This window comes from Phalacrocorax carbo, chromosome 6 (assembly GCF_963921805.1).
Source record: "Phalacrocorax carbo chromosome 6, bPhaCar2.1, whole genome shotgun sequence".
Taxonomy (NCBI): domain Eukaryota; kingdom Metazoa; phylum Chordata; class Aves; order Suliformes; family Phalacrocoracidae; genus Phalacrocorax; species Phalacrocorax carbo.
The window spans coordinates 42,196,843-42,224,814 of NC_087518.1; the positions used below are offsets into that span (position 1 = coordinate 42,196,843).

General features: G+C 45.5%; 1 protein-coding gene across 1 annotated transcript; it reads right to left on the reverse strand.

Moving 5' to 3' along the window:
- Positions 1-1,453: 1,453 nt before the first annotated feature.
- Positions 1,454-27,972, reverse strand: PGM1 (phosphoglucomutase 1). Its single transcript, XM_064454905.1, has 11 exons — positions 27,679-27,972; positions 12,962-13,124; positions 12,536-12,682; positions 11,267-11,392; positions 10,091-10,281; positions 9,502-9,656; positions 8,773-8,888; positions 5,479-5,614; positions 3,899-4,082; positions 2,672-2,806; positions 1,454-1,712 (listed from the first exon to the last, which is right to left on the reverse strand). The coding sequence occupies exons 1-11, from the start codon at positions 27,922-27,924 to the stop codon at positions 1,623-1,625; spliced, it is 1,689 nt and encodes a 562-aa protein (XP_064310975.1). The 5' UTR covers positions 27,925-27,972; the 3' UTR covers positions 1,454-1,622.

Consider the following 27,972-nt stretch of genomic DNA (forward strand, 5'->3'; position numbering starts at 1 on the left):
ATGTATCCCTGTGGGAACTGCTGGCCAGCAGAGCTGGTCTGTGGGAGCGAGCAGGGACAGGAGCTCTGCATCCCCAACCCAGCAACATCCAGCGCTAGGGCACAGGCTGGGATGGTTTTTGGTTCTTAATATGCTCCACACCAAAGCAGCTCTGGCAGCAAAACCGTTAGCACAGGTTTAGTAGAGAAGTCTGTCTGTCAGAAGAGACACCTCACCTCTGTGAGGAAGATGAGATAAAGAGCTTTTTGTCAGCACATGTGCATCTGCCTCAGAAGCGTTGCTGGCAGGTCCTGGTTAGGGTGAGTGTGGGATATTTCACATTCCTGGAAAACAGAGCTATTCCCTCAGGGCTGCCCAGGGACCCAGTCTGAATTTCAGCTGCATGGGTAGTACCACCCCAGCAAGGCCCCACACTGCTGAGCCCAGCATGGGCAGAGGGTGAGACTGGGCACAAATGTTGCAGGGATTTGGGTGACAGAGGCAAGCAAACCAACAGGGGAAAGTCACCTAAACTCATTCCCACTAATAGAACTGCTTTTATTAACATAGCTTAAGAAGTAACAGCCTTGAGATGGAGGGAATAAACAAAAAGGGTCCTGTGGATTTACCTGGTGTTATTTTCCAGAGTCCCCCGCTATTGCTGGAGGGTGTCACCTCCATGGATGAGGAGCACTAAGTCAGCGGCACAAGCATGTGTAGTCCTCTCCAGGGCCAAGTCAGCCGGTCGGCCAGGAGCAGGAACACAGCTCAGCTCTGACAGGATGGCTTCCAGGTAAAGGGCAGGAAGGTACAGCTGCAGGGCATTAACATCAAACAGCTACAACTGTTTCCAAAGTGACCCTCTCTGTGCCCTTGGATAAGATACTGCACATTAATGCCTGCAAATCTGATTATTCCAAGGATCTTACTGTCCATGCTCACCCAAATGAGCTCATCAAAATAATCTTTTCTTCTTCAAAAGGCAGCCTATCATGATGTAAGAAAATAAAAGAGCACTGAACAGTAATTGTAGCTCATATCACTTTAATATCCTGCAATGCTTGTTATTGCTCATTTCTGTGTGGAGGGTTTGTTGTGGGTTTTTTCTTATACAGAAGGCCAATGGAGCTCAATTTACATAATTTGTTTTTGAAAGGGAAAAATCCACCTAAGCAAAAAGTACTCAGCCTTAATACACAACTATTGCTTATTCGGAGACATCACATTTGAAAGACTATGTGTTAACAACTATAAAAGTATTTGTGCTTCTTTTCCAGGAAAGTTTCCAAGATAGAAAACCCCACTGTATTATTGAAGAATTTAGTCTCTTTGTTATTTCTAGAACCTTTTGTTTAAGCAAAAAAAAAAAAAAGTACATACGCTAAACCAGAAGGCTGTGCTAATGAGCACCATACACAAATTGCCAGCAGCGCTGTGTGACGCAGAAAAGCAGCACAGCAATGTGCACACAAAGTGTTGACAGGGGCTGGGTTTTATTGGCTATCCGTAGCCATTCAATAGTGTTCTTAAATACAGAGATAAAATTAATATTCCTCTTTTAGTGACAGATTTGACAACAGAAGGGGAGACAGGCTGGCTTCCTTCACTCGGTGTGCACTCCAGCACGATGTCTGACCGGGCCTTTATGTAATGACAGTCGGACCGCTGCGACCGGTTCTTTCATGAAGCTGTGAAAGTTTCAGTGCAATGGAAATGAGAGGTGCCAACATGACCTGCAGAAAAGAAAGAGGTGGCTCATAACTGCAGAGCAGAGGAGAGCAGCACACATGGCCTACGCATGTCGCGTCCACCCTTCCCTCGCGGGCGTCAGCCTGGGACACCCAAAGCTCAGCACTGCTGGTCAAGGGACTGTTTCAGGTTCATAACATGAGCTGCGGGACCAGTGACAGATGGCGCAGTGAGGGATACAGTGTTGCAACCACATGCAGGTTCAGAGAGAAAACCCGGGCACAGCTCCGCTGCTGCTGCTGCCGCCCTCATTGTCCCGTACCCCAAACTCCTCTGCGCCATCAGCACAGGACAGTTAAATCCTAAATTCAGTTTGTGCCTCTCAGAATCTGGGGATTTTTTTAGTCTTTTTGTCAATAATGGTACAGTCAGTTATGCACAAGGAGCTCAAAGACTGTTTGCTGGGGAATATAAAATGGGGATTCTTTTCCTCCTGTGTCTACAAGAAAGGTCAACAGCATTATTAAATGCTGCTGTAAAGAACATCTATTAAACTTAGTAGAGAACAGGTCAGTGTCATCCTATATACAACTGCATCCTTTTACCCCTATTTATTTGTTTTATAAAAGCATTTCCCAAATTCAGTATAGGAAGGAGCTCATTTTATGCCCAGTGATGCAATGTTTCAACTAGAAGGTCAGTTCAGGACTGAAACAGTGTCCACCCACACCTGCAACCAGCCACAGATGTAACATAAACAGGAAAACTAAGGTGCCGTTGCAGGAGCAGCTGTGAGGGATTCTGAACAAGTAACACTTGTTCCACACAGAGCCTTTTTTTTTTAATAAATCTATTTACACTGGGATTAAAGATACCAAAGCCTTTTCTTCCAAAATAGCTAGCATCTCCACATAGCTCTAAGCAAAGCAGTGCTAAGGAAAGATTTAAACTTTTTTAGGAACTTTGGGAGCCAGCAGTGCCGTGACTGAGATGCAGTGCTTACCTGTGGGTCTTCATGTATCTTCTGAGCATCTTTCTCATAGCTGTCAATGTACAGCCGCACCGTTGCTCCCGCACTGCCAGTACCGCTTAGTCTGAAGATGATGCGTGAGCCATCAGAGAAGATGAGCCGCAAGCCCTGGTAACAGAGGAGGGGAGAAGAAGAGCCTTTTAGCTACGTGCCTTTTGGGTACCCAAGATATTTTCCATAAGTCCCAGCATGGCTATGCCTCACCTGCACGATCCCTGAGCTCCTCCTCTTTAGGAAGCCACAGAAGGAAGGCTCTTCTGTTATCCTCTCCCCACTCCTGGAGGAGCTAGTGTTCCTCGTAACCCACCCCGGAGAACTTGCTAGAGCTCCTGAACAAGAAGTGTGTTGCTGCTGTAAGGTCCCTCGCCCCAGCACTTGCTTGGAAACAAGAGCAAGGGACTGATTCTCTGTCAGACACAGCATTACCAACCCACTGCTCTTCCACAAAAACAGGACGTAAAGAAAATGCTCCTGTCATCCCACAGGCAAGGCAATCATTCCTGCAGGATTTCTCCATTACTCCTTCCCACTTACTATGCTTCCACATTATGCTGTCAGACCCATCCATCTGCAGGAAATTTTATTTCAGTGATGTCTGGTAACAGGTTACTCATCTCACATGTATTTAAGACTCCTGTGACCGCTGGAGCCTGGAACTCAATCCCTTATTAGAGCCACTCTGCACTGCTGCCTGCCCTCTTAGGGACTACCCCATGAAGAGTGCCACCAGCCTGGGGACAAAAGCGTCTAGGGAGGATTCGCTTGCACCAACCTGTGGGTCTAGTGCTAGAGACAAGATGATACCTGAACGGGAGGGTCGGTGCCTCGTGCTCCAGTGGGGTTTCAACCCTTCATTCAGCACAGTCTGTTTCTTGGCTCCTGACCCATCACCCACAGGACCCCCCTCAACTCAGCTCCTTCACTCCTTCCCCTCTGGGGTGGCTGTAGGGAAGCTCTGCTCCACCTATGGGCCCTGCTGGGGCCAGAGCAGCCTCCAGAACCTTCCCCCTCCAAGGCAGCAGTTTCCCTCATGCAGGCCAGGATCCCACCAGCAAACACAGGGCAGGAAAAAATTTCCAAGGGACAAATACAACGTTTGACTTAAAGCAGATGCAAATGCAACGGACAAAGATTAAGCCCAAAACACACAGCACATCACCCCTCCGAGGTCATGTTCAGCCCAGGCAAGGCTATGCCCACCTGGTTTCTAGAGACACTTCCATCCACAGGATCATTGTACTCAAAATTATCAGCTTTCTCAACCGTGTAGACTTTGTCACCACATGATAACTGCTTCCCCACAAAGGAGCGGTCAAACATCACAGTCTCCAAATCCTTCATCATTTTGTTAGCTGCATCTGCATCCACCTCTTCATAGTCGTATCTACAACCAGTCATCACAAAACAAAGATAGGGAAGAAGAGGCTGTAATGAGTAGCAATGTTTTGTGATGCCCTTGTTTAAACACTGCAGTCTGCCCCAAAGATGTTCTCTACACCCTTACTGGAGGAGAGGACAGGAAGAAAAGAGAGGAGGATCTGCGTGCAGCAATATAGTTACCATCTAATACAAATCCGTGGGATACACTGCAACATACCACAGACATTTGGCGTCAGGAGAGATAAAAGTGCAAATTGTGCTGTCTTGCACTAGGCGTATCGTAGACAGGGCTAGACTCAAACAACGCTGACTGCAAAGAATTTATTCTAATTCTGCTGATAGGATCTCAACAGGTCCCTCACGATAACAATTTTGCCTGAACATCCTCGTGTGCATCCCCACAGCAAAATGCAGGTGTGATTGCAGCACATGATAACATACCAGTGCCAGCTTTGATCTCATTAACCTGGGTAAGAGAGGAAGGAGAGAGCAGCTGAAGCACATGTAAGGATCTGAGACTTTGCACTCAGATTGTCAGTGTGATTTGTGCTGCTTTTATTTGCTCAACTGGCTAGATGAAGCACGCACAGGCTTGCTAACCTGCCTACCATTGCTCTTAGCTTGCTATGCAGACATACCTCTGGCGCTGAAAGACTGCCTTTTTATTTTAGACTTTGGCATTTTTTCCACAGGTTTAAATGCCTTAGATGTATGCTGGCTTTGTGGTACGGGGTGGGGGGGGGCAGAATGGAAAAGGCAAGTTCTTTCTGTCTAACACTTTCACTCCAGACAGCATTCCCGCCTCTGCTTATGTGCAGGTTGGTTCTCACTCCTTCCCTTTCCATCTTCCATGTTTATTGCAGTTTAAATTAGAGTATTTTGAGACTGGACAGAAACTCAACCATGTAAGTATCAGCCTAGGAGCTTGGCATCCACTCAGTAAGACACTGAAATCAGTGAAGATATTACAAATTAACTTGTGATTTGTGGTCTCAGGAAGCATACAGTTCCAATGGCAAAAAAGACATTTGTAAGAAAGGAAATCTCCATTAAAAGAAAAAAGATACCTTGCACATATAAAATGTACAGCCTTTGCAGACTTTGATATTTACTAGATTTATGTTTAGAATAACAAATCCTAAACCGGACATCATGAAAGGTTAGGGTGAATACCCAGATAAGTTGTTTGATCTGGGTACGTTTTATCTAACCCAGATACATCGCATACTGCAGCAAATGCTCAGGGAGTTTGAAATCACTGCAGCACCACAGAAACAGCAAGTGTAACGAGGCAGGAACAGCACTGCAGTAGCACATGCCATCAGTGCTTGGGGCTCTGACCCTGGAGAGTCGAACACAGGACAGAGGTAAGTGTGATGCGTCAGGAGCACCTTTCCCACCTGGTAAAGAAGTTCCTGCCATATTTCTGCCAGTGATCCTTCATTATGTCCTCCACACTCTGCTTGCGGGTAGCTAGTATGGACAGCCAAGCCAGGACAGCCCACAGCCCGTCCTTCTCACGGATGTGGTCGGAACCTGCAGAGAGCCACAGCAGAAACACATTTCCCACCTCCTTTCACAGCAGAGCCTGTGCTATGGCCCTACCTTGTCTTCTCTCCTCCATCCAACTGGCAGCTGTACAAACTCACAAATGGAAGGCATTTCATGAGCTCAATCCCTGCTGTATTGTTAAAACGGTTCAAGGTATCATCTGCTTTTAGCTCTAGCCCAAATAAAATATTCGGCCCCTTTTAACACACATACACTCATTGTTCACAGATCCTTAATTCTGTTCCCAAGAAAGTAATAGGGAATGCACAGTAAGAAGGTCATTAAAAAAAAAAAAAGAAAAAGGCAAATGCAGAGGAACAGCTCAGGAAGGACTAACATCAACCTCTTCAAGCAGCTGTCATGTACTGTATGCCAAATCAGCATACTCTGATCAGCACATATTCTGGCTGAGCACCAAGAAAAATGTCAGCCCTCGCTGAGGATGCCAAACCCAAAACAACTCTGAAATTACCCCACAGTGGAGAGAAGAGCAGCCTGTTGGATAGCACCAGCCACCGGGGCTGGCAAACAGCAGTGCAAGAAGAGACTTCATTCACGTGCAGAAACCAGAAGGGAGCCTTGTGCCTGCTCTCACTCCCACACACCAGCACTGAAAGGCTGTAAAAGACGCTGCTTTAGCTAGTAGAGCACTCCTCCAAAGCAAGCACTGCACAGAGAGTAGGAGGCTGTCAGAGTCCGGCCCAGCCTTGCACTGGGAACACACTGGACAGGGGCTGCCAGCATCGGGGCAGGGACTGCACAGCCCTCAGGAAGCCCTCAGGAAACCCGAGAGGGTATTGCAACTTAGACAGCACCCTGAACACATCAATTAAATGAGGGATCAAATGGCAGCCCAGAATACACCCAACCCAGACTCCGTGGTTCTGGCTTGCAAGTTTGGTGCTGTGCCCCACAGATGCACAACTTCTGAGATTTGTCCTTTGAGCTCTGGAAAACCTCCAAACAGGTATTAATGAAATCCCAAGGAGCCAGGGTATGCTTGCTAATGCAGAGAACACTCCTGAGCTGCCATTTTACCCTCTCAAGAATTGCCAGAGTGGGTAATTGCCTGGGGAAAAAAGCTGGGGGCTGGGGCATGGGTTACGTGGTGCTTTACACAAATCCCACTGTTGTGGACGCAGTGATAAATTATCCTCATGGTCCCTTACAGAGGAGAGAGCTGTACAGAGGTGATGGAGAGGAATGCTAAATAAACAGAAGTCCCATGTGATGTATCAACTTATTGCTGGAATAAAATACCCAAGAAAGCAAGCAGGAATTCTGTCATGTTGCATTACTCTAATTGCTCCTGGACTCCAGTCCCACTGGGTCACAGTTTGTTTCAATTTTTACTGGGTCTATTTGACTGCTCCTTCACCTCTCTCCCCTTCAGCACTCACACTCTGTCCCACTCCAAACAACTCATCAACTTACTATCAACCAACCTTCCTCGCCCCTTTCCATTCCTTAAAGTGCATTTGCCAGATGGACAAACCCCCTTTGCATTGCAGGGGGTGTCCAACACTCCTGGGCCCTTTCCTAATCTGTCCCCCCCAGAACTACTTCAGTCCCTGGCCACTCAGACGTGATGCTGCATGGCCAAAACCTCAAACCCCTCTCTCAGCCCCTGCTGCAAATGGAATTAGTCACTTTTATTTGTAATGTAAAGTTACTTACCTATTGGGGGATGGAGAGAAACTATGAGCTCATTGCTCATACAGTAAAAGATGGAAACAATTTTAGAGAGCTGCTCATTAGAGACCATCTCCTATCAGCAGCTCCATGAATCATTTGCTGCTTCTTGTTTTTATTTATTTACTGAAATGCCGGTGCCCTCTTGTTAGCCAAAGTCCAGAACATAAACTTAACGCATGCAGAAATAATTCAGGGCAAAACTCCAAAATATTTCTTTATTCATTATTTACTTCCAGATTTCTTTACAGAAATACCACCTTTTCTGAAACTCCCCTTTCCTTCCAACCTGAGGACAAATCCTGTGAATCACAACAGCATTTAACTGTGAAAATATTGCCACTGAAGACTGCTTCAACCCCACAGCAAACTGCTTTCAACCAGAGTCTGTGATGTCGTTTCCCCAGCCGCAGAAAAGCTGGGGTAATCCTTTCACATCAAGTTGTGCACCCCAGTTCCACAAAGCACTGAATTTCAGGCATTTGGGGATTTAAGGCCATCCCTGCTCTTAAGACACCCATACACAGGCTAAAATGTCTTTCTGAAATATGGGGCGGTGGAATGAAAACACAAGGTTTGAGACTCAACCAACCTAAATTCCCTCAAGACCCTGTGCCTTGCATATCCTAGGAAAAACAAGATCTTGAGGAGAATTCTGACCAGATAAAACTCAGCCTTTGCACATGAATTAGGTGCTGACCTCCTGCATGCAGGGAAGGTCCCATTCCCACAGTCAGGACGTTAAAACCATGTGGTAGATGCCATGGGAGAACTCAGAAACTGCTGAGGTCTCCTGGGAACACTGCATGTTTTGAGCACGCCGCTCCAAATGCGGAGCAGAATCTGCTCGTTACAACTTCCCTGCACAAATAATAGTTTTGTGTCACATGCACAACCCTAGTAAATTCCTTAAGATGTTCACTTTGTTTCTCAGTAACCTAATAACTTGCTTAGACTGTTCAAAGGCAAGTGTTAATTTAAACTTTATAAATCATACCTTGTTTTTAGAACAGGAAAATGAGAGCCCTATTAAGCTCAGAGATTTAATAGTGACCTGAAACCTTCCCTAATAAAACTGCATGCTCCAAACCATATTTCTTTCCAGAAATGAAAACATTTAGAAGGTTTTCCTGGCCACCAAGAGTTGAAAAATACATTTAACACTGCACTTAATCCCCACAGACTCAATGACCGGGCTAGTAAAGAGGCCCTTAAGCTTCCTGCATATCTACATATGCCTTCCTAAATAACTGAAAAGAGAACTAGCTCTTGCCTGACAAAACTTTTAGCATTGTGTTAATTTCAGTCACTGATTCTTGCAAGCTTTTTTTCTATTATTTTAGAAGCATTAACAACTACACATAAAAGATAAAGCCCAAGCTACCCAATACAACAGAGAACTAAGAGGAGGAACAATACCATCATTGGTGAAATCAGGAACACCAACTTACCAGTACCAAAACTTTCCTCTCCACACAGAGACAGCTTGTTTGCATCCATCAAGTTTCCAAAGAACTTCCAGCCAGTTGGAGTTTCATACAAAGCAATCTTTGTAGCATGGGCCACCCTTCAAAGGTAAGAAGGCTAAGTCACATCATGGATGGACTCTCAGCGGTCCCATGTGAAATACGGCTGTAGGAGCTTCAGTTGCTACCAAGCATCTCTTTTGAGCTAACACTGAAGGCAGGTCATGCCACTGATTTTGGGTTTTTACCCCAAACAATTCTTTGTACCACAACCCTCTATTATATCATGGTATAACCTTTGGGAAATGGGTGGGATGCACAACTAAAGAATAAATGTAAACACATAGCTCCGCTAAAGCAATTTAAGTTGTAGATCTCAAAGCATTTAACGCAGAAAGTATCACTATCAAATTTAAAAAAAAAAAAAAAAAAAAAAAAAAAGAGGGTGGGGAGAATCATTCGTTTGGGCTTATCTGTAGAGAAGAGAGCCAACAGCGGAGCCCAGCTCTGCCATGACCCCAAACAGGATTTAATTCATTAAACTTCACTACCTCCCCTGGCAGCCAGCCTGCAGCAGCCCTGGCACTGCTTCACCCTTCAGACGGACCACGCACTCACTCCCCACTGTGGACACGTGTTAAACCACAAAAAAGGGATGGTCTCCCTGGCAGGGCTCCCCTCCCCTCTCCCACCATGCACAGAGGTAGATGCTACCTATCAAGAGCCCCGCTGGTTGGCATGCTCCGGGCAAAGCCACGGACTCCGGTCTGCTGGAAATAAGGGATACTGAAAATATTGGCAGCAATGACAGCAACAGAGTCGGAGGGGTTCACAAAGAAGCCGTGTTTCCCAAGAATCATGTTGCGATCCTGGTGAAGACAAGAAAGAAACAGCTCTCATCCCTGCTTAGCACAAAGGCTGCAATGACAGAACTTGTTCTGCTTGGCAGGTGCAGCCTATAAACCCAACAACTCAGAGATTTTTGACTGCACTGAAATAAATAGAGTTTTGAAAAAGTTAAATAGCAACACATGTATAGTATTTCACCTTCCTGCTGATTTTTCACAGGCTTTAAAGCTACTTAAATACAGTTTGGACTTTGTTGTTAACACAGTAGCCAGCTATAGCCATGGTGGCAAACTGCAGCAAGTGGTTCACTTATACTTCCAAGTACAGAATGGGGGGTGGGGAGAGAGAAAAAAGGACTTCGCCTTCATCCTCCTCTGCCTAAAAGCAGCTGAGCGGTCACTTCCCCACAACTGACTAGAGGGCAAAAAAAGTGAATATAGAACAGCCCATTTACCCCATCTCCATCAAAGGCAGCTCCAAAGTCGTATTCTCCTGTCTTCATGGTCTGGACCAGGTCAGCAGCGTAGGTTAAGTTGGGGTCAGGATGGTGGCCGCCAAAGTCCTCTAGTGGGGTGCAGTTCACAGCTGAATTTGCTGGGGCTCCAAGCTCCTCACACAGGATCTTTTTTACATAAGGGCCCACAACTATTGTGGCAAAACACAAAGAGGAAACGAGTCACCCTCTGCCCTCAGGCGGCTCTGCAGCAGCCACATAGCCACCCAGGCCTCTAGTGTGCTCACTTTAGGTCAGTTTATATGCTTCATGGTACTAAAGCACAAGCACTCACATCAAAAGCCCCAAGCAGCACATAGGTGTGCTTAAGTCTGATCCATCCAGGCGCACAAGCTCTTGCCAAAGCAAGCTTTTCAGCTAAGGGGCTGTCCCACTAAATAAGTGAAACCACTCATGGGTTTAGAAGTGAGGATGATCGTATGCTAGGCGCTCAGCGTGTGAGCCAGGACCCCACTGCGAAGGGCTTATGTGCCAAGTGCACCGAGGTATTAGTACGACAGCCTCATATAACAGAACAAAATGCATGTGTGATTCAGACATCCAGCAGTACAACAGGATTTACTGCTCTCAAACACTAATAATGTAGACAATAAAAAATAAGTAAGCATGGGAATGGCCTGGAGACAAGAGAAACAAGATGCTATGAAAACCAGGGTGCTCCTGAAAATGTCTATTGAAAGAGACTCACAAGCTTGGCATATGTACTAGATTATATAAAACAGCCTAATGGTCCCATTTTTGTACTGAAATATCTATGGGCAGACCTTTGCCTAACCGCTGCGACCTCTGAGGGACACTGACTGATGCAAAGGCTGCCACGGCAGCTCAGATCACAGCATCAGCATTATAACCGCCTCTGTCTCTCAGGTGTGGATTGACATGTGTGAGCCACACAGCATCACCCAAAAACCCCAAACATCTCCCAAGTCCAAACATTTGACAAAAGAAGACAATGTAAAGCCATAAAAAGTTTGCCTGCAAGAAGAAAAATACAACATGTTGCAAAACAAGAAACAAGTTTACAAATGACAGACAGTTTTTTCTCTCTGAAGTAGGCGGCAAAGCCCCAGGGACACCTGGAGCCCCGCAATACAGCAAACCCAAGTCCACCCATACCTCCGTGCATAGCATCTATGCGAATCTTAAGGTGGTTCTTCCCCGAAAGCAGTTCCTTTAACGCATTGAAATCAAAGATGTTCCTCAGCATATTCGCATAAGCTTCTACCGAGTCCACAATTTCCACTGGAAAAAGTAGTAAATAGAGACCAACTCTCAGAATCTGAAACTTTTGCAGAAAAACGATTTTGCTACACATGGCAGTGTGCTGACAGTCCTTAGTGCAAAGGGCCAGGGCTCAGCATAAAGCCTTTAAACATCCCATAGAATCATTACATAAAAGCCATAATAATGGTCCTATACTAAGAATTTAATTACAGGCTGTCACTGCTAATCTGGTTAGAGGCCAAGCGGGCCAACAAAATCCTTAAGACAAACACTGTTCCCAGCTACAGCTCCCTGGACTTCTTTCAAGAGGGCTCAGTCCCACTCCACTTACCTGGAAAGTAGGATTAAAGTAAAGGGGAGGGCGGGGGGAATCCAACATATAAACACAGATCTCCAATTTCCGAGGTCAATGGAAACTGTGCACCTAATAGTTTGAAAAAGTTGCACTTCTGCAACTAACGCGCCATATAAAGACAGCCATGAAAACTCCATTAACATAAAAATCGCACTATACAGAAATGGGGACTGAGAGAAATGCCAACTTTTCTAATCTTTTGATTTAATTTTTTTATTAAAAGCACAGGCCACCAGGAGAAGGTAAAAACACTTGCAGTGTTTTTCAAGTCTTTTTTTAATATATTTTCATATTTCACTGCTAACTGACAAAAGTAACATGTGAAATGTAATGGCTTTCCCACGCACAGAGAATGCTTTTGTATGTGAAACCATGGAAAAAAAATCAGTTATGAAGATTAAACACTAACACTATAATTTTGGGGTGTCAGGAAAGTGCACTTTATCTGCAGAGTTGTCCATAAGGCTACCATTAGCATGTACTTGCCAAACAGACAAAATAGTCTCTGATTTTAGTGAAGTTTGATGGATCAGATTTACCTACTGTAGTACAAGCTTTTGTAGGACAGAAACAATGATATAATTAAAGTATCTACACAAGGTAAGATAAAGGCCAAAAACAAAAGTCAGGATGCCAGGGTGACCAAGAGCAATGTCCTTCCCTGGATTATCCAACAGAGGAAGAGCAGAGGTCAGAATGGCCACGCCTATCCTTCAGAAAACACCAGATGCCCTTGCCCCTTCATAGCAGGTCTGCACTAACTCCACCTGAAAGGAAGCTTTCCAAGAGGAAGAACAGTCATTTACCTGTAAATGGTTTAAATTTGTTCTCCAAGTCAAACTGCTGTTTCCCAATCGTGCTCAGGTCCACCTGGAGGTCTGGGCAGATTGCATACTCTTCAATTTTCTTGCTGATTTGGAAAATTTTGTCCGTGATACCTTCAGGAGCAGGACCTGCAAGATAAAATGGTCAAGGGGGAAGACATTAGAGAACCAGACTGCAAGGGAAGTGCATTTCAGAAGTACAGCAGACTTGGGGCTGCAAATACCTCCCTTGGAGAGGAATATTGGTATGAGGGGAGCAGCTCAATCACTTGCTCTGTTTAAGAAAACCCACTGTTCAGGGCACTGAATCTCTGTGATATTAAGAGAGTTAAATTAGGTTCCTCCGGGTCAACACAAGAAACAGCCAAACAAAAACAAAGCAAACCAAAATGAACCAAGCAACTTTACCTCCATTGGCAATATTGAATTTAATGCCAAAATCCCCATTGGGCCCACCAGGGTTGTGGCTGGCTGTCAGAATGATGCCACCAATAGCTTTTATTTTCCTGATGATGCAGGACACTGCTGGGGTGGAGAGGATGCCGTTCTGCCCGATAACCAAGCGGCCAATCTGAAAATTAAAGAGCAAAACAAACTACCATGACTCCCAAATCCTAAAACCAGCAAAACTGTCAAACCCCCAAATGCTGGCGACAGGTAAACCAGAGCTCCCAGGAGGTGTGCTGATGGCAGAGGTGCTGCTTTCCTGCAAGCAAAGAGCTCGTTCCTGGGAGGCTGCCAAAGCTCTCCGCTGTGTACAGTGAAGGTCAGCATCTGACCCCACTCTGTTGTGCCTTTTTAGCATTTTCGTTTATGAATGCTGCAGCTCAACTGGAAATGTCAGCTCGCACCAAAGAGCTGAGCTTTCCAGAGGCATCTAAACAACAACAACAACAAAAAAACCCAAACGCCCTTTGGCTATGGTCTCAAACTTTGCTTTCAGAAGACACAATGGGGCTGAGAAAAGCCAGAACAAAACAAAAATCGATCATCATCACTACTCCCATGGGACCTACTGCAGACTCTCTTACTTGCAGTGGGTAACACACCTCCTTCTCATAAATTTAGTAACATCACCCGAGATTAAATCCAGACCAATGTGCTAAGCAATACAAGGTAATCAGGATCTGGTTGCTGGAGTTAACGTAATAAAACAGAAGATGAGTATTTTTCTGGAAGAACATGCTCCTTCCCGTAGCCCCCAAATGAGGTGACAGAGATTTAAAAAAAAACAAACCAGACTACTCTCCATCAACCATGAAGATTAGATCTTGTATACAAATGAGAAAAAGAGGAGGAATTTCATTCAAACACAAGATAAACCAAAAACAAAAGGCAGTGCTCCAAGACCAAAGGTCCATGTTCAGTGCCAAGTCGAGGGCACTGGATGACTGTGATTCCTCTCCTGTGGCACTGCCTGGTGCTAAGCCCCAGCTTTGCTGCTGATCGCTTATTACATGCTACAGCTGTCACAGACCAGCTGGGTGAGCAAGGCCCTGCTAAAAGAACTGCACCTCTAGCAAACATTGAGCATAAATGTGAAACAGCAGTTTATAAACCCAAAGTGAATGCCCTTCTTTCAGCTGGCCGTAGTAGCTAATATTACAGCCCTCACAGTGCCTCTCTACCAGGCTGATCGCACTAATTTATTATGCCATACATTTAATTTGAAGTAGCCCAACCTACATGGGTTTTGCTTTTTTCCCCATTCTCACTCCAAGCCAGCACACCTTGTGTTTTGTTCCAGCCTCCAAGTCTAGTTCCTCCAGTTTCACCAAGAATTAATGCAGTCTCCAGGAAGCTCCTCTCTAAAACTCCACCTTTTGTTTCCTAGCTTCTGTTTGAGGGTCACGTCCAGCCACAACACCCCTCTGCATCGGTGCTCTGCCAGGCCTTGCGCGCAGCTCAAGGGATGCTGAGAATGACTGGCAAAACAAGGGAGTTTCTCTCCCAAAGCATGCAGCAGCTGCAGGGGAGCTGGGAAAACACATCAAATCCGCTGTCCTTACACAGCTCGTCCTCCCCACACACCTGAACTGGGGCTTCTGCACGTGTATCATTGCTCCTGCGGCAGTGAAGGAAAAGATGCAAACACTTGTCTCCATACAAGCTGCTCTCTGATCTGGGTCCTCATCAGCTTTCAGCAGTCATTCTGCCCCATGCAACGCTAAATCCATTGTGGTAACCACTGGAAAAGGTTGCTTGGTACAGCAGCATGTGGAGCAATTTACACTTATTCTTTTTTAATTCTCTGGAATTTCTTATGAGAAAAATCTAAGGATGTAATGATGCAGAAATACCTTTCATAGAATGCTCAAAACAGACCTGTTCACAAACAGACCCACTTTGTGCTGTGATTTTGGGTTACAGCACTTCGAAGCAATCCAGGTGACACTTCCACCACCTGGTTTTACTGAAAGCCCCACTAAGATGCACACAGGCAATAAAGGAAACCTGCCGTAGTCCCCCCCTTTCCCCCAGTAACTCAGGCTGATGCTTTCACACCGAAAACATGTTTTCAGGCCAAGGAAGCTGGTGCCTAGAGCTCCATCGTGTCACCAGCACACCCTTCCAGTCCTCTTTCAGTACAAGAGATGCCTCACAAGAGCAACCTCACCAGTCCCGTATGCCATGGCACAGTTACAGTCTCTGAATAGAGACGCTTCTATTTATACAAGTCAGGTCAAGTGAACAACTACCTGGGTCATTCCCCTAGCTATCTAATCATCATTTAAAACACACAATGTGATGCTACCGACCTAGCAAGCGTGCTTGGTGCTATTTGCAAATCCTGCTGATCCCAGGTTGGTAGAGGTAACAGTATCTATCACTGCCACACACCAACAAAGAGATTTCTGCATACTCCAAACAGGATATGCATGCCCTCCTTGTGGTTTTTTTTTTTTTTTTTATATTTGAAAGCATTCTTGAACTCATCCATTCTATTCTATAAAGCAAGATGAGTACAATGCTGATAGTCACAGGTATTAGCCAAACTGGCTAAAAGTCAATTAAAAGTATCAAGACCAGCAGTGCAACCAGGTTTTAGCCACACACAGGCCACATTGCTGGAAAGAAATGCATGAGAAGAGTCTCAGCTGGTAAGGATCAGTCTAATCTCATCTTTCCAGCAGAAAACCTGTCCTAGTGTCAAGCAGTCCAAGCAGGAGGCCTGGCTCTTTGTGCACATTTTCCAGCTCTTCTGCTCAGCCCATATGCTGACTTAGAGGAATACATTAATTTGCCATGCCAAAGGATTCCCCCCCAAGTACAAAATCTCTCCTATTCTCCCATTCACTACAAATCACCCTGTTGTGATCAGGTAAGTTTTGCGGTCAAACAAAATTCCTAAGAGCCAGGTCTCTTAGCGTGAAGTTTTGCTCTGCACTAAGAGATCCAGGACAGACACCACAGTCTTTTCTTCTTAAAAAGCAGAAGGAAACAAAGACAAAACCCCAGTGCCCAAGAGTCTTGCAGTGCACGAACCATGCTCTACTGCAAACAGACAAGCCTTCTGTTCTGCTTCCAAAATACAGATCACCGGCACAATCAGAGATCGCTGTAAAGGTTGCCACTCACTTGCTAACTCTCATATTATTTAATTTTTCAAAGGCTCCCAGAGTACTTATCACATAGCCACAACTTAACACCTGTTGAGAAAGAAACAACCATGTTTTGCCTTTTCATGAGCTGAGCAGCTCAGCCCAATGCTGAAAGAGCTTCTGCTGAGTTGCCATTGAACAGCAAGCCATGGCTCTATCAATTACTTCACTTCTGAACAATATCAGGGTTTTATGATCTGACGGAGAGACTATGAAATCCACAGGTGCCAACAGCTTGTGGCATGCCAAAATACAAAACAAGGACACACAAAAACCAAGCAGTATTTATTTTCTTTACTGCATGTGTATTCCCACATACTTCTATCCAACTGCATCACTTATAGTGATAAAAAAAGTAATTTCTGTACTACTAAGCTGATTTTCCATTAAAAAGTAAACTATTAGCAGTTGAATAGTCTTTGGGGGAATTAAATCTCATAGTGACTAATTTATTATGGTTTTCTGCATTTATCAGCCACACAGCTATAGGAATTTAGTCATTTAACATTTACCAACCCCGTTGGCAGCAGCCATTTGGACTATCAGTTCCACTGCAGACTTATTAAGGTATCTCCCATCACCTCCAACTACCATAGAAGATCCTTGTCGATCTCTTAGGTCTATGGAAAAGAATATACTCTGGATAAAATTCTGCAAATAGTTCGTCTTGGATTCAACATAAAAGGTCTTCTTTCGCAATCCACTGGTTCCTGGTTTCTGATCGTTGTAAGGAGCCGTTGGCATGATCAACAGAGGCAGAGGAGCACCTTCCATGTTCTTTTTTCATACAAATGCATTTAAAAAGTAAATTATGCCAAAATGCAAAAATCAATCTTGACACTAGCAATGGCCCACCTATTAGACAGAAGTTCAGTGAGCTTGTTGAGCACCCAAAAATAGCTCCTTGAACCGTGAGCTGAATGTAGTTTCTGTAACTGAAGACGTTTTCTTGCACTTGTTGTGGAGGATCAATGTCATGGAGAATACACAATTCCACACGGCTGTCCCTCACTGAAACGGCTGGGAAAAGGGGATTTTTCCCGTCTTTATCATCTTCTGTTCTCCACAGACACAGCTCCTTGCCATTCTGTGCTATCACTCACCAGAGCCCAGCACTGTCAATCCATCCAGTTCTCCCTTAGGGCAGGGGCGAAGGGGGAGGTGGTGAACAGCTCAGCCCTCTGCTCAGATGCGCCAACGCACTGCCCTGGCACAGAGCCCAGCTTTTTCACCAGCCAAGCAGATCTGCAGAGCAGCACCAGGCCGCTGGCCAGGGCCAGCCGTCACACCACTCCCTGGGGCAGCAGGTCCCCAGGAGGTAAGCCTCCAGCAGGCATGGCAGCAATCTGCCAGAGTTATTTTGCAAAGTCTGGTGAGTTAAAGGTCACTCTTAAAATGGAAGGCAACAGGTCTGTTACCTACAGTTTGCTCATACAACTCCTGCTTTGACAACCTGACTTCTCCATGGACTCCCTCTCAAACACACGGACACTATCCACAATGAATAGTGGGTCAACCTTTGTTTAGACTAAGAAAAATCCAGAGTAGCTAAAAGCCACAAGAGCAATGGTTTCAACTGAATACCCAAACAAGTCTCTGGGTGCAGTATATGCACCCAGAGTTATAAAAAAAATGCAAAAAACTATCAAATGTTTTATAAAACTGCATCTGACAAAGCTATTAATTTTGGAACAGCTTAAACACATACGGAAGAAACTCAGATACCAAGAAACTTTTATGAAACATCATATTCCTAAACATGGGGAAGGTAACTTTGAATATATTTTTGAATTATAGATATTACTGAAGCAATTAAAGAACATATACTTTGTAATGACTCGGTTTGTCCCATTATTAAAAAGCAAGGGGCAGAAAAAAGGAGGTGCCTTCCAGCTGAATTTTGACAAATTCTGAAGGCACTCAAAGGACTGTTTCCTGAGGTGCTGATTCTTTAATTGCTCCAAAAACTAAGAGATTTTCTTCCAAGGGGTAGAGAGATCCTGTTATATTCACTGGTACATTAAAATTGAGCTGGGTAATTTGTTTGAGACTGAGGAGGAACCTCATGATTGAAGGCAGAAAAACACCTTTGGAGACAACGGCTGACCTTCTGCAAAAGTATCAGCCAGGTCCTGCAAGGGAGCGGAGGACCCAGGTGAGCTCTCGTGTCTGCTCCCTAGGGAGGGGACTTAATTCCCGAGGAAGAGGAGTTTAGTTCAGGTTTGCTCTCAGAAAGCAAAGCTGTTTCAGCAATCTATGGGAACCCTGAGGGCTGCTGCCCCACACAGCTGCCTACCCAGGCTTGCTCAAGGGGCAGGCACTGGCTTAGACAAAAGCCAGGATGTTGCAGGGTGCTGGCCTGAACACACTGCACATGAGCTGAGCTGCCTGATCCATCCAGAGCCCTCCTGCCTCAGTGGCCCAGGAGCAATTTATTTTGCATGATCTCAGAGTTTGATTCCTTAATTCCTCTCTTCTCCCCACCAAACCACACTGAAGCATGTGTACTGCAGAACTAGGACAACACATATTTCAGACTAACAGTGAGATTGCCTTGGTCATGCAGCTAGACACAATTGGTTTGTATTTTATACATCCATGCTATTTCAACATCCTGCAGCTGAGGTGCCGTTTATTTTCATGCAAAGGCATAGGTTTCCCTCTAGTGGCATAGAAAACAAAATCCAGCCCCCAAAATGAGCTATGGGGAGCCTTACACAGGGCAGTCCCCTGGCAGGAAAAGGCCTGAGCAAGCTCTTTCATTCTTATTCCCAGCAAGATAAACCTACTGTGCTGTGAAATGCCATGGCATTAAGTGACAGGAGGAGGGTGCAGGCCACCAACCAGCTCCTGTGGCTGCACGGAGGAGATGCACACAGACTTACCAGCAGGGAAAAGGCCTATGCAGGGTTAGGAATTTGTACGTGTAATTAATTACACAGGTATTGGACAGACGAATCAAACTAAATCAAGCTGGAGAGGAAGACGGTCATTAGTTCCATGCATAGGTACATAAAATGAAATACATTCTATCAAACAAAATATAAAATAGTGCATATAAAGCATAGGGACAAGAACAGCATAATACACCAGCCCCATCTTTGGGGTGCTCACCTGGTCCCAGGGCTTTTCTGCAACATGTGCATCACTATTTGGGATAAACTGTATCACCAGTAATTGGCCAACAAGGACTGGTACAGGGGTTGGCAATCACATGGTTGCCAGAAGATTCAGAGGTGAAAAAAAAACTCAAAGGTGGATCCTGACCACCTCTAAGGATCAGAGCAGAGACTGGGCAACGGTCATGTGATCTGTGATCTGGGAGGCTTTGCTTAGATGACTGTGATCATTACAGATCACTTACGGGCTGGAAAGGAACTCAGCAGGTCATATGCTCCCTCCCCAGAACTGGCGCAGCATCAAGTACACCTAGAGCATCCTCCAGAAAGTTGATATAAATTGTTCTTCAAAACTTTTTCTCCAGGTAAGCCACGCCAGTGCATAATTAGCCTTGCAGTTAGAAGCATTTTCCTACAATCTGCTGTGCATCTCCCTTGCTGTGGTTTCAGTTGACCTGAGCTGACACAGAAAACAAATTGATCATAATCCTCTTCCTGACAGCTTCTCACTCATTAAAAAAAATAAATCCTTTAGCATACAGACTCAGAGTGCCCTCTCTTTGCTACAGTAAATGACCCCAACCTCCTTAACTTTTCCTTGTGGTCGTATTTCCTAGGTCTCTTATTCCTCAAGGCAGTCAGAGGCTAGTGAGGCTGTTTCCCCTTCCAAATGGCCGATCTGCAGTAGGCAGGGACATTTGCTAGATTAGATCCCCTTTTACTGTCTTGCACTTCAGACATGCAAGAACAGAGTTAAAACCATGAACTAACTGTTTACTTTGGTTAATGATAAAAAGACAAACAAGACTATTTTGAAAGGACTTAAAACTCAGTCAAATCTTGTAGAGTACACAGCTGCTCCCTTGGCTCAATACTGTTGGTCCCTGTACCATCCCTTCTCCTTCTGCATGAGCTCTGCCATCTTCCCTCATCCCACCTACTCAGGGCCTTGGCTGCCTGGAGCCTCCCCTACGCCTGGGACCAGGGAGCTGGGCTCTCCCAGCCTCCCACTCTGACACTAACCCATCCTCAGTGCAGCCTTCGTCCAAGCTACATCTTATATTTTGTCATTCAGACAAGCAAAATAGCTGGGGGATGGAAAACCCACTGCACAAAAGCCAGATTTTGCAGTAATTCTACCTTCTCACCCCCTGCAAACAACCTTGGCTGAGGCTTCTCCAAGGTCCAGGATGTCCTCTCCTCCACGAGCAGCCCCTCTCCTCTCCTTTCAGCTTCTTCCCATTCCTCTGTCTCATACTTCTCTCTCCCCATTAAGTGGCCATTATCTTTATGCTTTTTTTCTGTGATTAGTCAAAAAGTTACACTGCATGAAACCCCAGGGAACAGACAGAGTCAAATCAGGTATTTTGCACTTATTTTGTGACTCTCCTTCAAAACAGAAATCACATTTCCCTAGCTCCTGCGCACAGAAAAGTTCTAGTCCCTGCACTGTTGCCTGCATACTCACCGTAAGAGGGTGCCAAGAGCCCTGAACAACCCTGCTGTTCAACTGCCAAACCCCTGCACTTTCTGCCTGAGTACAGTTCTGGTCCAGGCAGCCACTGCTGTGTGTGACATTTGGCAATGCCAAGACAAATGTAACCAAAGTAAGACAAGTAGACCACCTGCAAGCCTATTAGTCACAGGAGTGCTGCTCCAACTGCAAAACTGTTTGTTTCCATAAGCATTAATTAAAAATCTAGGTTTTGAAGTTGCTGTAGAGATTCCAGAAAGGCAAAATATCTGGCACCATCTTGACAGCACAAGTGCACATACATGCAACCACATAAATACAAGTCACTCCAGAATTAAGAGACATTGTTCTGTACCTGCATTGCACCGTAGTTAAGTAAGGGACAAGCTAGACAGGTGGCAGAGAAAGAGCTCTGCAGGGCTATGGATGAAACCACTATCTGCAGGGCTGCTATAGATACTGCAATGGGCTCCAGGTTTGTCACACCGGTAGAGGCTGATCCACCCTTTGCCCAAAGAGAAGTACACACCAGAAACCAAGACTGAAAAACTTTCTGTTCAAAGGTCAGCTCTTCAAAGCACACCCAAATCTGCATATTACCTTGGACTACCCTGGCATTTGCTGGCCTGCCCCTGCACTGGGGGATGGGAGAGGGATTCCAGCTGGTCTACCTCGAGCTGACCCAGGGCTGCTCTGGGATTCCTGACCCCAGCCTGCTGAGAGATAGCCCATCCCTGGATCTTCTTAGAAACCAGCACCTGAACTCAAAAAATCAGAATTACAAAATGCAGACAAGGCTGTGGAGCAGAGGGAGGGCACTAGCTGGCTCAGCCAGATGCCAGAGTGATGAGCAGAGACATATCTGGTTAAACGTTGAAGGATCAGGGACAGAAGCTCTGGTCTGAGGCACACAGAGCCAAGCTGCTGTCTGGTAACAAGCCAGTAACCCACAGTATGTATACATGGTGACAAGGTGGCTATACATAGCAGGAATAGCACAGATAGAAGGGGAGAGGGGGAGACATTTTCCTACAGACTTACTATGATCTGCTAGAGAAGCTTCATCTGTGGGTCCAGGGGTAAAAAGCGACTGAAGTAAAGTAGCAGGAAAGAGGGCTGAAAGGGCTGTGGAGAGGTCACCTAGACCTTGCCCTGGCCAGGATCAACCTTACCCAAACCATTCTCATTAGAGGTTTTCCCAGGCAGAGATTCAATTACCTCCCCAGGCAATGTACTCCCTTTGTTAGCCTTAAGCTTCCAAAAGATTTTCTAATGTCTAACCTAAATCTCCACTGTTGCAATTTTAATTCTTTCCCTATCCCCAGTAGGCCAGAGAGCAACTTATTACCTTCCTCCCTGCAGCATCATTGCAGAGGTTCACAGACTGCCAGCATGCTTCCCCATCTCTAGGCTAAGTTCATTCCTTCCTCACTGGCCCCATCTGCCCAACCTCAGGTCACTCCTGCTAGAGTCTCCCCAAAGCAGGCTGCATCTTCTATGAGGGGTGGTACCCCAGATCAGGACTTATATTCCTGGTGAGACTTTATTTCCTGGGTTTCACTTACAATCTTATGTAAAAATCTAGGAGTGACGTTTGTTTTTCTTCCTAACTGGATGATACTGTCACCAGTTTGTGGTCTACTCATCAGATCTGCTGCTTACTTGTACCACTTGTACTATGATTATAAATGTACATATTACATCCATCTTTTATTACTTCTGCCTATACGTCCTTCTCTGCTTTCCTTCTTACTCATATCCTATCATATTTTTTTTTACTTCTAAGATATGTTCCAGTTCATCATCTGAAGCATTAATCAATATATTGATTAACTGTGCATGTGGTGCAGCTCAGTCTTGGCATAAGAGCTACAGGTAACACCTATTCAGTCCAGCTCACCCATCCCAGACTTTGCCTTGACAAAGAGAAGGCATTACACTCCATCCTGCTGCCCTGCCAGCACAGCCAGAGCTCAGGTTTCTGGTTATACAGAGTCATTGTTCCAGGAGATTACAATTAAACCCCTGTTAGTATGAATTTCAACTCTGTCTGCTCGATTTGCAGAGATTAACTGCAAAGCACCTTAGCTCTTCTTTTGAGCTGGTGTTTCATTATTGTAGAGTTTAGAATTCCAAAAAAAGCACTGAAAATGGACGACATGTCCACTACCTTAAAAACCTTCAGCTGTAAACTGATAAAAGCCAATTAACTTTACAGGCAAAAAGAAGCTAGACTAGTGAAGAAGCAGTCTCCAAGCTGTAAGAGCTGCTGCATGCATGGTTGTCCTCTAAAACCCACCACAATCTGAAGCCAGGATATATCTGCATGGGAATGCTCATGGCACAATTGGTATCTATTTCTTTACTTCACAGATCAGATCTTAATTTCCTATCTTGCTTCTGAGAAAAACAGTACCATAAGAAAAAAATCTCAATTTCTGGTCTTTCTTAACAGCCTGTAGGATCTAGCATCATTGCATCTAATTCTGGTACACAGCAATTGCTTTTTGGAAGAACTTTCTTTATGAACACTTTAGTTTGATGTTTTTAATACCAGGAGCTTTTACTTAAAGGGAAAGGTCTGACCCTGAGGACTGAGGGAGTCTATTCTTCAGGATAACGATGCAGATTGCTGAATGGATGAAAGTCTGTAAACCAACAAGGCAAAGACTGACTGCACAGTGTTGTGCAGAGACAGGAACAAGAAGAGATGTTGGTAACAGGTTTCTTAACTAGGTAAAAAAAACCAAGCGAGGCTGAGATTAGGGTAAGCAGTAATGAACATTTCCCATCAGTAGGCCCAAAGAAGATCGGTCATGCAGGTCCTGCTACACCCCTTCCACAGCTGGGATGCTGAGGCCAGGAACGTGGGCACACTCTAGCCAGGACCACAACATGGCTCGCCAAGCCCACACCGCACCGTGCTGCTTATTACAGGCTGAGCGGCACTGTCAGAAAGGGAACTGGCCTGGAGGCTATGGCAGAACAGCACACAAAAAGGGAGCAGAGCTACAAAATCAGAGCAGTGGCAAACAGAGAGCTGCTGAGAAATGCAACAGTTTAAACACTTGGTTTCCCTGGGATAATTGAGTGGGGAAAAAGTTTAATAGCAGCCAAGCCAGGAAACCAAACCTTCTAGGGTAGAGAGCAGTATTTCTAATAAAAGCACTGTTTGTCCTGCAGCAGTTAAACAAAACCAGGCTAGTATTTAACATGCAAAGCACTGCCTGGCATTCAAAACACCTTCAAGCAATTTGCTTTAATATAGCTACTTTGCAGCACTTTGAAATCTGTTTATTTAAGAAGGAACCAGGGGCACAGCAAACTTGTTGAATAGCAGGTGACAATGCTAGGGAATCAACCTGGTGCTAGCTGTGATTAGATCTAGATTTATAGCTTCCATTCCGTAATTTTTGCATGCTTTTGACAAAAAGCTATTGTACAGCCACAATTCTACTCTGACAGGTGATGCTCCAACAGCAGCTTTTAAGTTTTTATTAATGTAATTAAAGAGTCAGACTCACTAACTATGTGGGAATAACATCAAGGAAACCTGGCACAACAGACCAAAACAAAGCAGGTAGGCTACACTGGATGCCAGCTGAGAATGGCAAAACCAGCAACCTCTGTTTTAGTTTACTTACATAAATGCGAACTTATAAACAGGATAAACACTCCTTAATCACACAACTACAAATTGAGTTGCTGCTAGTCAAATCTAAGTCCTTAGTTATGTATTAACCATTCCAGATGGAGACAAAACTAAAACTCACTTAAGCATCCTTTTCTTTTACATTGTAAAACTAACAGTCATAAACCATGATCCTTAGGTTTCCCCTGTGGCTTGAGAGGACCATTCATCCAGATCTTAAAACCACATGATTTTGAACTAATTAATCCAAACACTTCTTAATCCCTAGGACCAGAAATACAGTTTTCCAGCACTTGCTTTGGCATAGGTGGCTGGCTGGTTTTAGATGAGTCAATACATCCTGGTGTAACATTGTTACATTGTTAATCAAGCAATCAGAAGAGCTATGTTGGGAAAGACTGTAGCCCAAACTTATCCTTATTAAATCTTTACTTCTTACTTCTTGTTTTCAGTTTTACCACTTTTTGATGTAACTATATACCAGTCCCTTCTCACATGCATTGCAGCCACCACTTCTCTACAGACAAAATGGCACTGTCGGTTCAGGTGTCCAGATGGGCAGTGCAGCCACCTCTGGAGTTTTCTCCATGTTACTCAGTATTTCTCAATGTGAGATTACAGAGTCTTTCTGAGAACTGGCTGCTGGAATTGGGAGAACCCCAAGAGCCCCAGCACTCAGACAAAACCACAGTCTCTCGGAACAAGTTACCATGTGCTCCCTGTTCTGCAGTACACTTTCTTATCAGTTAACAGAAGTTAGTCCACCATTCTCTTCGAAGGGTAGGTGACTTCCAGTTACTTCACATTTATTATGAAGAAAGAGGATTTTCATAGGCTCTTACTCAACTACACTGTGGTAACTACCAGGGAACTAATACTTGCAATGACAGAGAAAGCCACAAAGCAAGCATCCCCTAACCATTTTAAAATAGGAAAGCAAGTGCCTAGAAATTTATTAAAAATTAGCATTTTGCATTTGCTGAAGAAACTTTCTATTTTTAGTCACCTCATTTCTTGGGACCTGACAATTTTACCTCTCCTGAGTTTAGCAATGCAATACTTGCACTGTCTTATATAGGCCAGTGCCACTCAAACTTAGCCAGCAATTGTACATCAAGTTTTCAATGGCTCTGTATTCTGCAGATCACTTCACTGTACCTCCTTCTTGTTATTTATTCAGGCTTTACCTGCTCTTCATTTATTAAAGAATTTGGGGGATATTTTGCTCTTCTCTTCAATGATCTCTTATGAAGTCTTTTTCTTCCTTTTTTAAATGGGATACTTAGACCTACAGTTTTGCAGTGCTTTTGACCTGCCAATCCTTTTTGAATCTCTGAAGAAAAAAACAAATGGGGTAATTTCATGGCACTCTACAGCGCTTTGGCAAGCCTACACCACTACCTCTGTTCTGCTACAACAACGGTATAGAGAACCTGTGTTAGCAGATGACTGGTAATGCTGTAACATTGCTAAATTTTTGCTTGAAAGAGCCTAACATTTAGTCTCAGGCCGTGGCCATTATCTTGTTTTATAAATTAATGATTCAAAACAAAAAGCTTTTAAAGCAAAACTTCTCACTTCATATACTAGTGTCTTGGCTCTTAACCCACATATTCTTCCATCTATTTTCTTCCTCTACTTCCTGGTTCCTTTCTTGCCTTTCCAGGACATTTTTCTGACTTCAGAGACAATTCTGTCCTAGCACTATGAATTCACACAGACAAAATATTAGAAGGCAAATGCCCATTAGCAATGCACCCCTTGGGACCTGCTTCTGCAACTCTGGCAGAAAGCTCAGTGCTGTAATGCTGAACATATATGAGTATCTGCACGATCAGGGTGGAGGATTTGAGCAGTGACTGGCCCTCGACTGCCTCCGAAGAAGACACCTCATCGGGCCCTAGCATGGTTTACCTTCAGGCCCTTGCTCACTTCTGGGATTGAGCTGAGACACACACGACAAAAAGCTCGGTGCCTGGAAGGCTGCCACATCCTACCAGGCCCCGGATGCACATCCAAAAACCTGTACAAATTAAGGCTTTATCCCAGGGAACAAGTCTCCCACTCTGTTTTTCATAGGGATCCAAGGCACTGTCTGTCGTTTCAACTCCAACCCCTTCTTAGAACAAATAAACAAAACAGTGTCTGTTGCTTTTCCCGTCAGGGAAGGCTACACTATCCATCACTTCCACAGGTGCACACGGCAAGACAGGTGCTGCTAAGGAATGCTGGGACACGGGCCGAAAGCTGAGCAGCTACCACAAGTCACAAAAGACAAATTTCTACATGGCTTAAGAAGATAAATAACTTTAATAACTTAAGGCATTAATAACTTAAAAGTTATTAGCTTCTTTATGCCATAAGAAGGCTGCAATCTCAAATTAATTTTATTTTTCCACAAGAAGCCAGATATTTAAAGACACTGAGGCACCTGACTGCCCCTGGGAAGCTGAAATAGGTAACTCTAAGGTTTTACCCTAATGACCAGCCCTAACCACCAAGCATCCTCAGCCTACTCTCTCCTTGTTGGTCTGTGAGGAAGAACGTTAGCTCCTGCTGGGGAGTCGTCAGGTGTCTCAGGAGCCCCGGACATATTTCATTTGGAAAAGACCAAATGTAGGGAAAAGCCTCCCTTTGCAAATTCAGCTTCAGCGCAGCTCTCCCTACCAACATCACACTCCTTGCTGGGCCTCTCTTGGGCTGACCGAATAACAGGACGAAGACAAATCAACTGGGATGAAGTCTCCAGCAGCGACGAGACTGCTGCGGAACCAAAGGCTGCTCCCCGCCCAGGCACCTCCCCGCCAGCACGCTGTGCCCCGGGTTTGCGCCGCTGGCTGGAAAACGTTACTATCGCCCAAAGCAAGAAAAAGCAGTAACAGGAAAGCTGCGCTTCCTTCCCCCCTTCCCACCCCCGCCCTTGCAGAAGTCCGATTGCCCCCGGGCGCGTCAAAGGGAGATAAAACTCTCAGGTAATTTTTTTATTGCGTGAAACACAAGCTGTACCCACGGTGATCCTCGTCAGCTCACGTGTCACTCACCGATTCACCTCAACGCCACGGACACGCAAAGCCCCACCGATTTGCTGCTGCTGCTGCTGCTGCCGCCGCCCTCAGCCCGCGGCCCCGCCCGGCCCGGCCCGCTCCGCTCCCCGCGCAGGGCGGCGCTGCCCGCCGAGCCCCGCCGGCCCCCGCCCCGGGCCGACACCGTCTCCCCACCGAGAGGCGAAGCTAAGGGTGGGGGAGCGCAGCCCAGCGCCCGCGGCGCCGCAGCCCTACCCCGTTGGCGGCGGCGATGCGGACGATGAGCTGGATGGCGTCCCTCATGTAGAAGCGGCCGTCCCCCCCCACCACCAGCGTGGCCTCCTGCCGCTCGGCCGCGGGCACGGTGGCCAGGATGCTCTGGATGAAGTTCTCGGTGTAGTGGGCATTGCTCTGGAAGACCGCCACCCGCTTGCGCAGCCCGCTGGTGCCGGGCTTCTGGTCGCCGTACGGCTTGGTCTTCACCGCCACGATCCGCACCATGGCCGGCCGCCGCGGGGAGTTCCGGGCGGCCGCGGGGGAAGGCAGCGG

What these genes read in the sequence shown, in the direction of transcription:
- PGM1 (XM_064454905.1), bottom strand. Translation starts at nt 27,924, where the DNA reads ATGGTGCGGATCGTGGCGGTGAAGACCAAGCCGTACGGCGACCAGAAG. An exon ending in GCATCGCCGCCGCCAACGGG is followed by an intron (nt 13,125 to 27,678) that starts GTAGGGCTGCGG and finishes TTTAATTTTCAG; the next exon opens with ATTGGCCGCTTGGTTATCGG. An exon ending in ATTCAATATTGCCAATGGAG is followed by an intron (nt 12,683 to 12,961) that starts GTAAAGTTGCTT and finishes TTTATCTTGCAG; the next exon opens with GTCCTGCTCCTGAAGGTATC.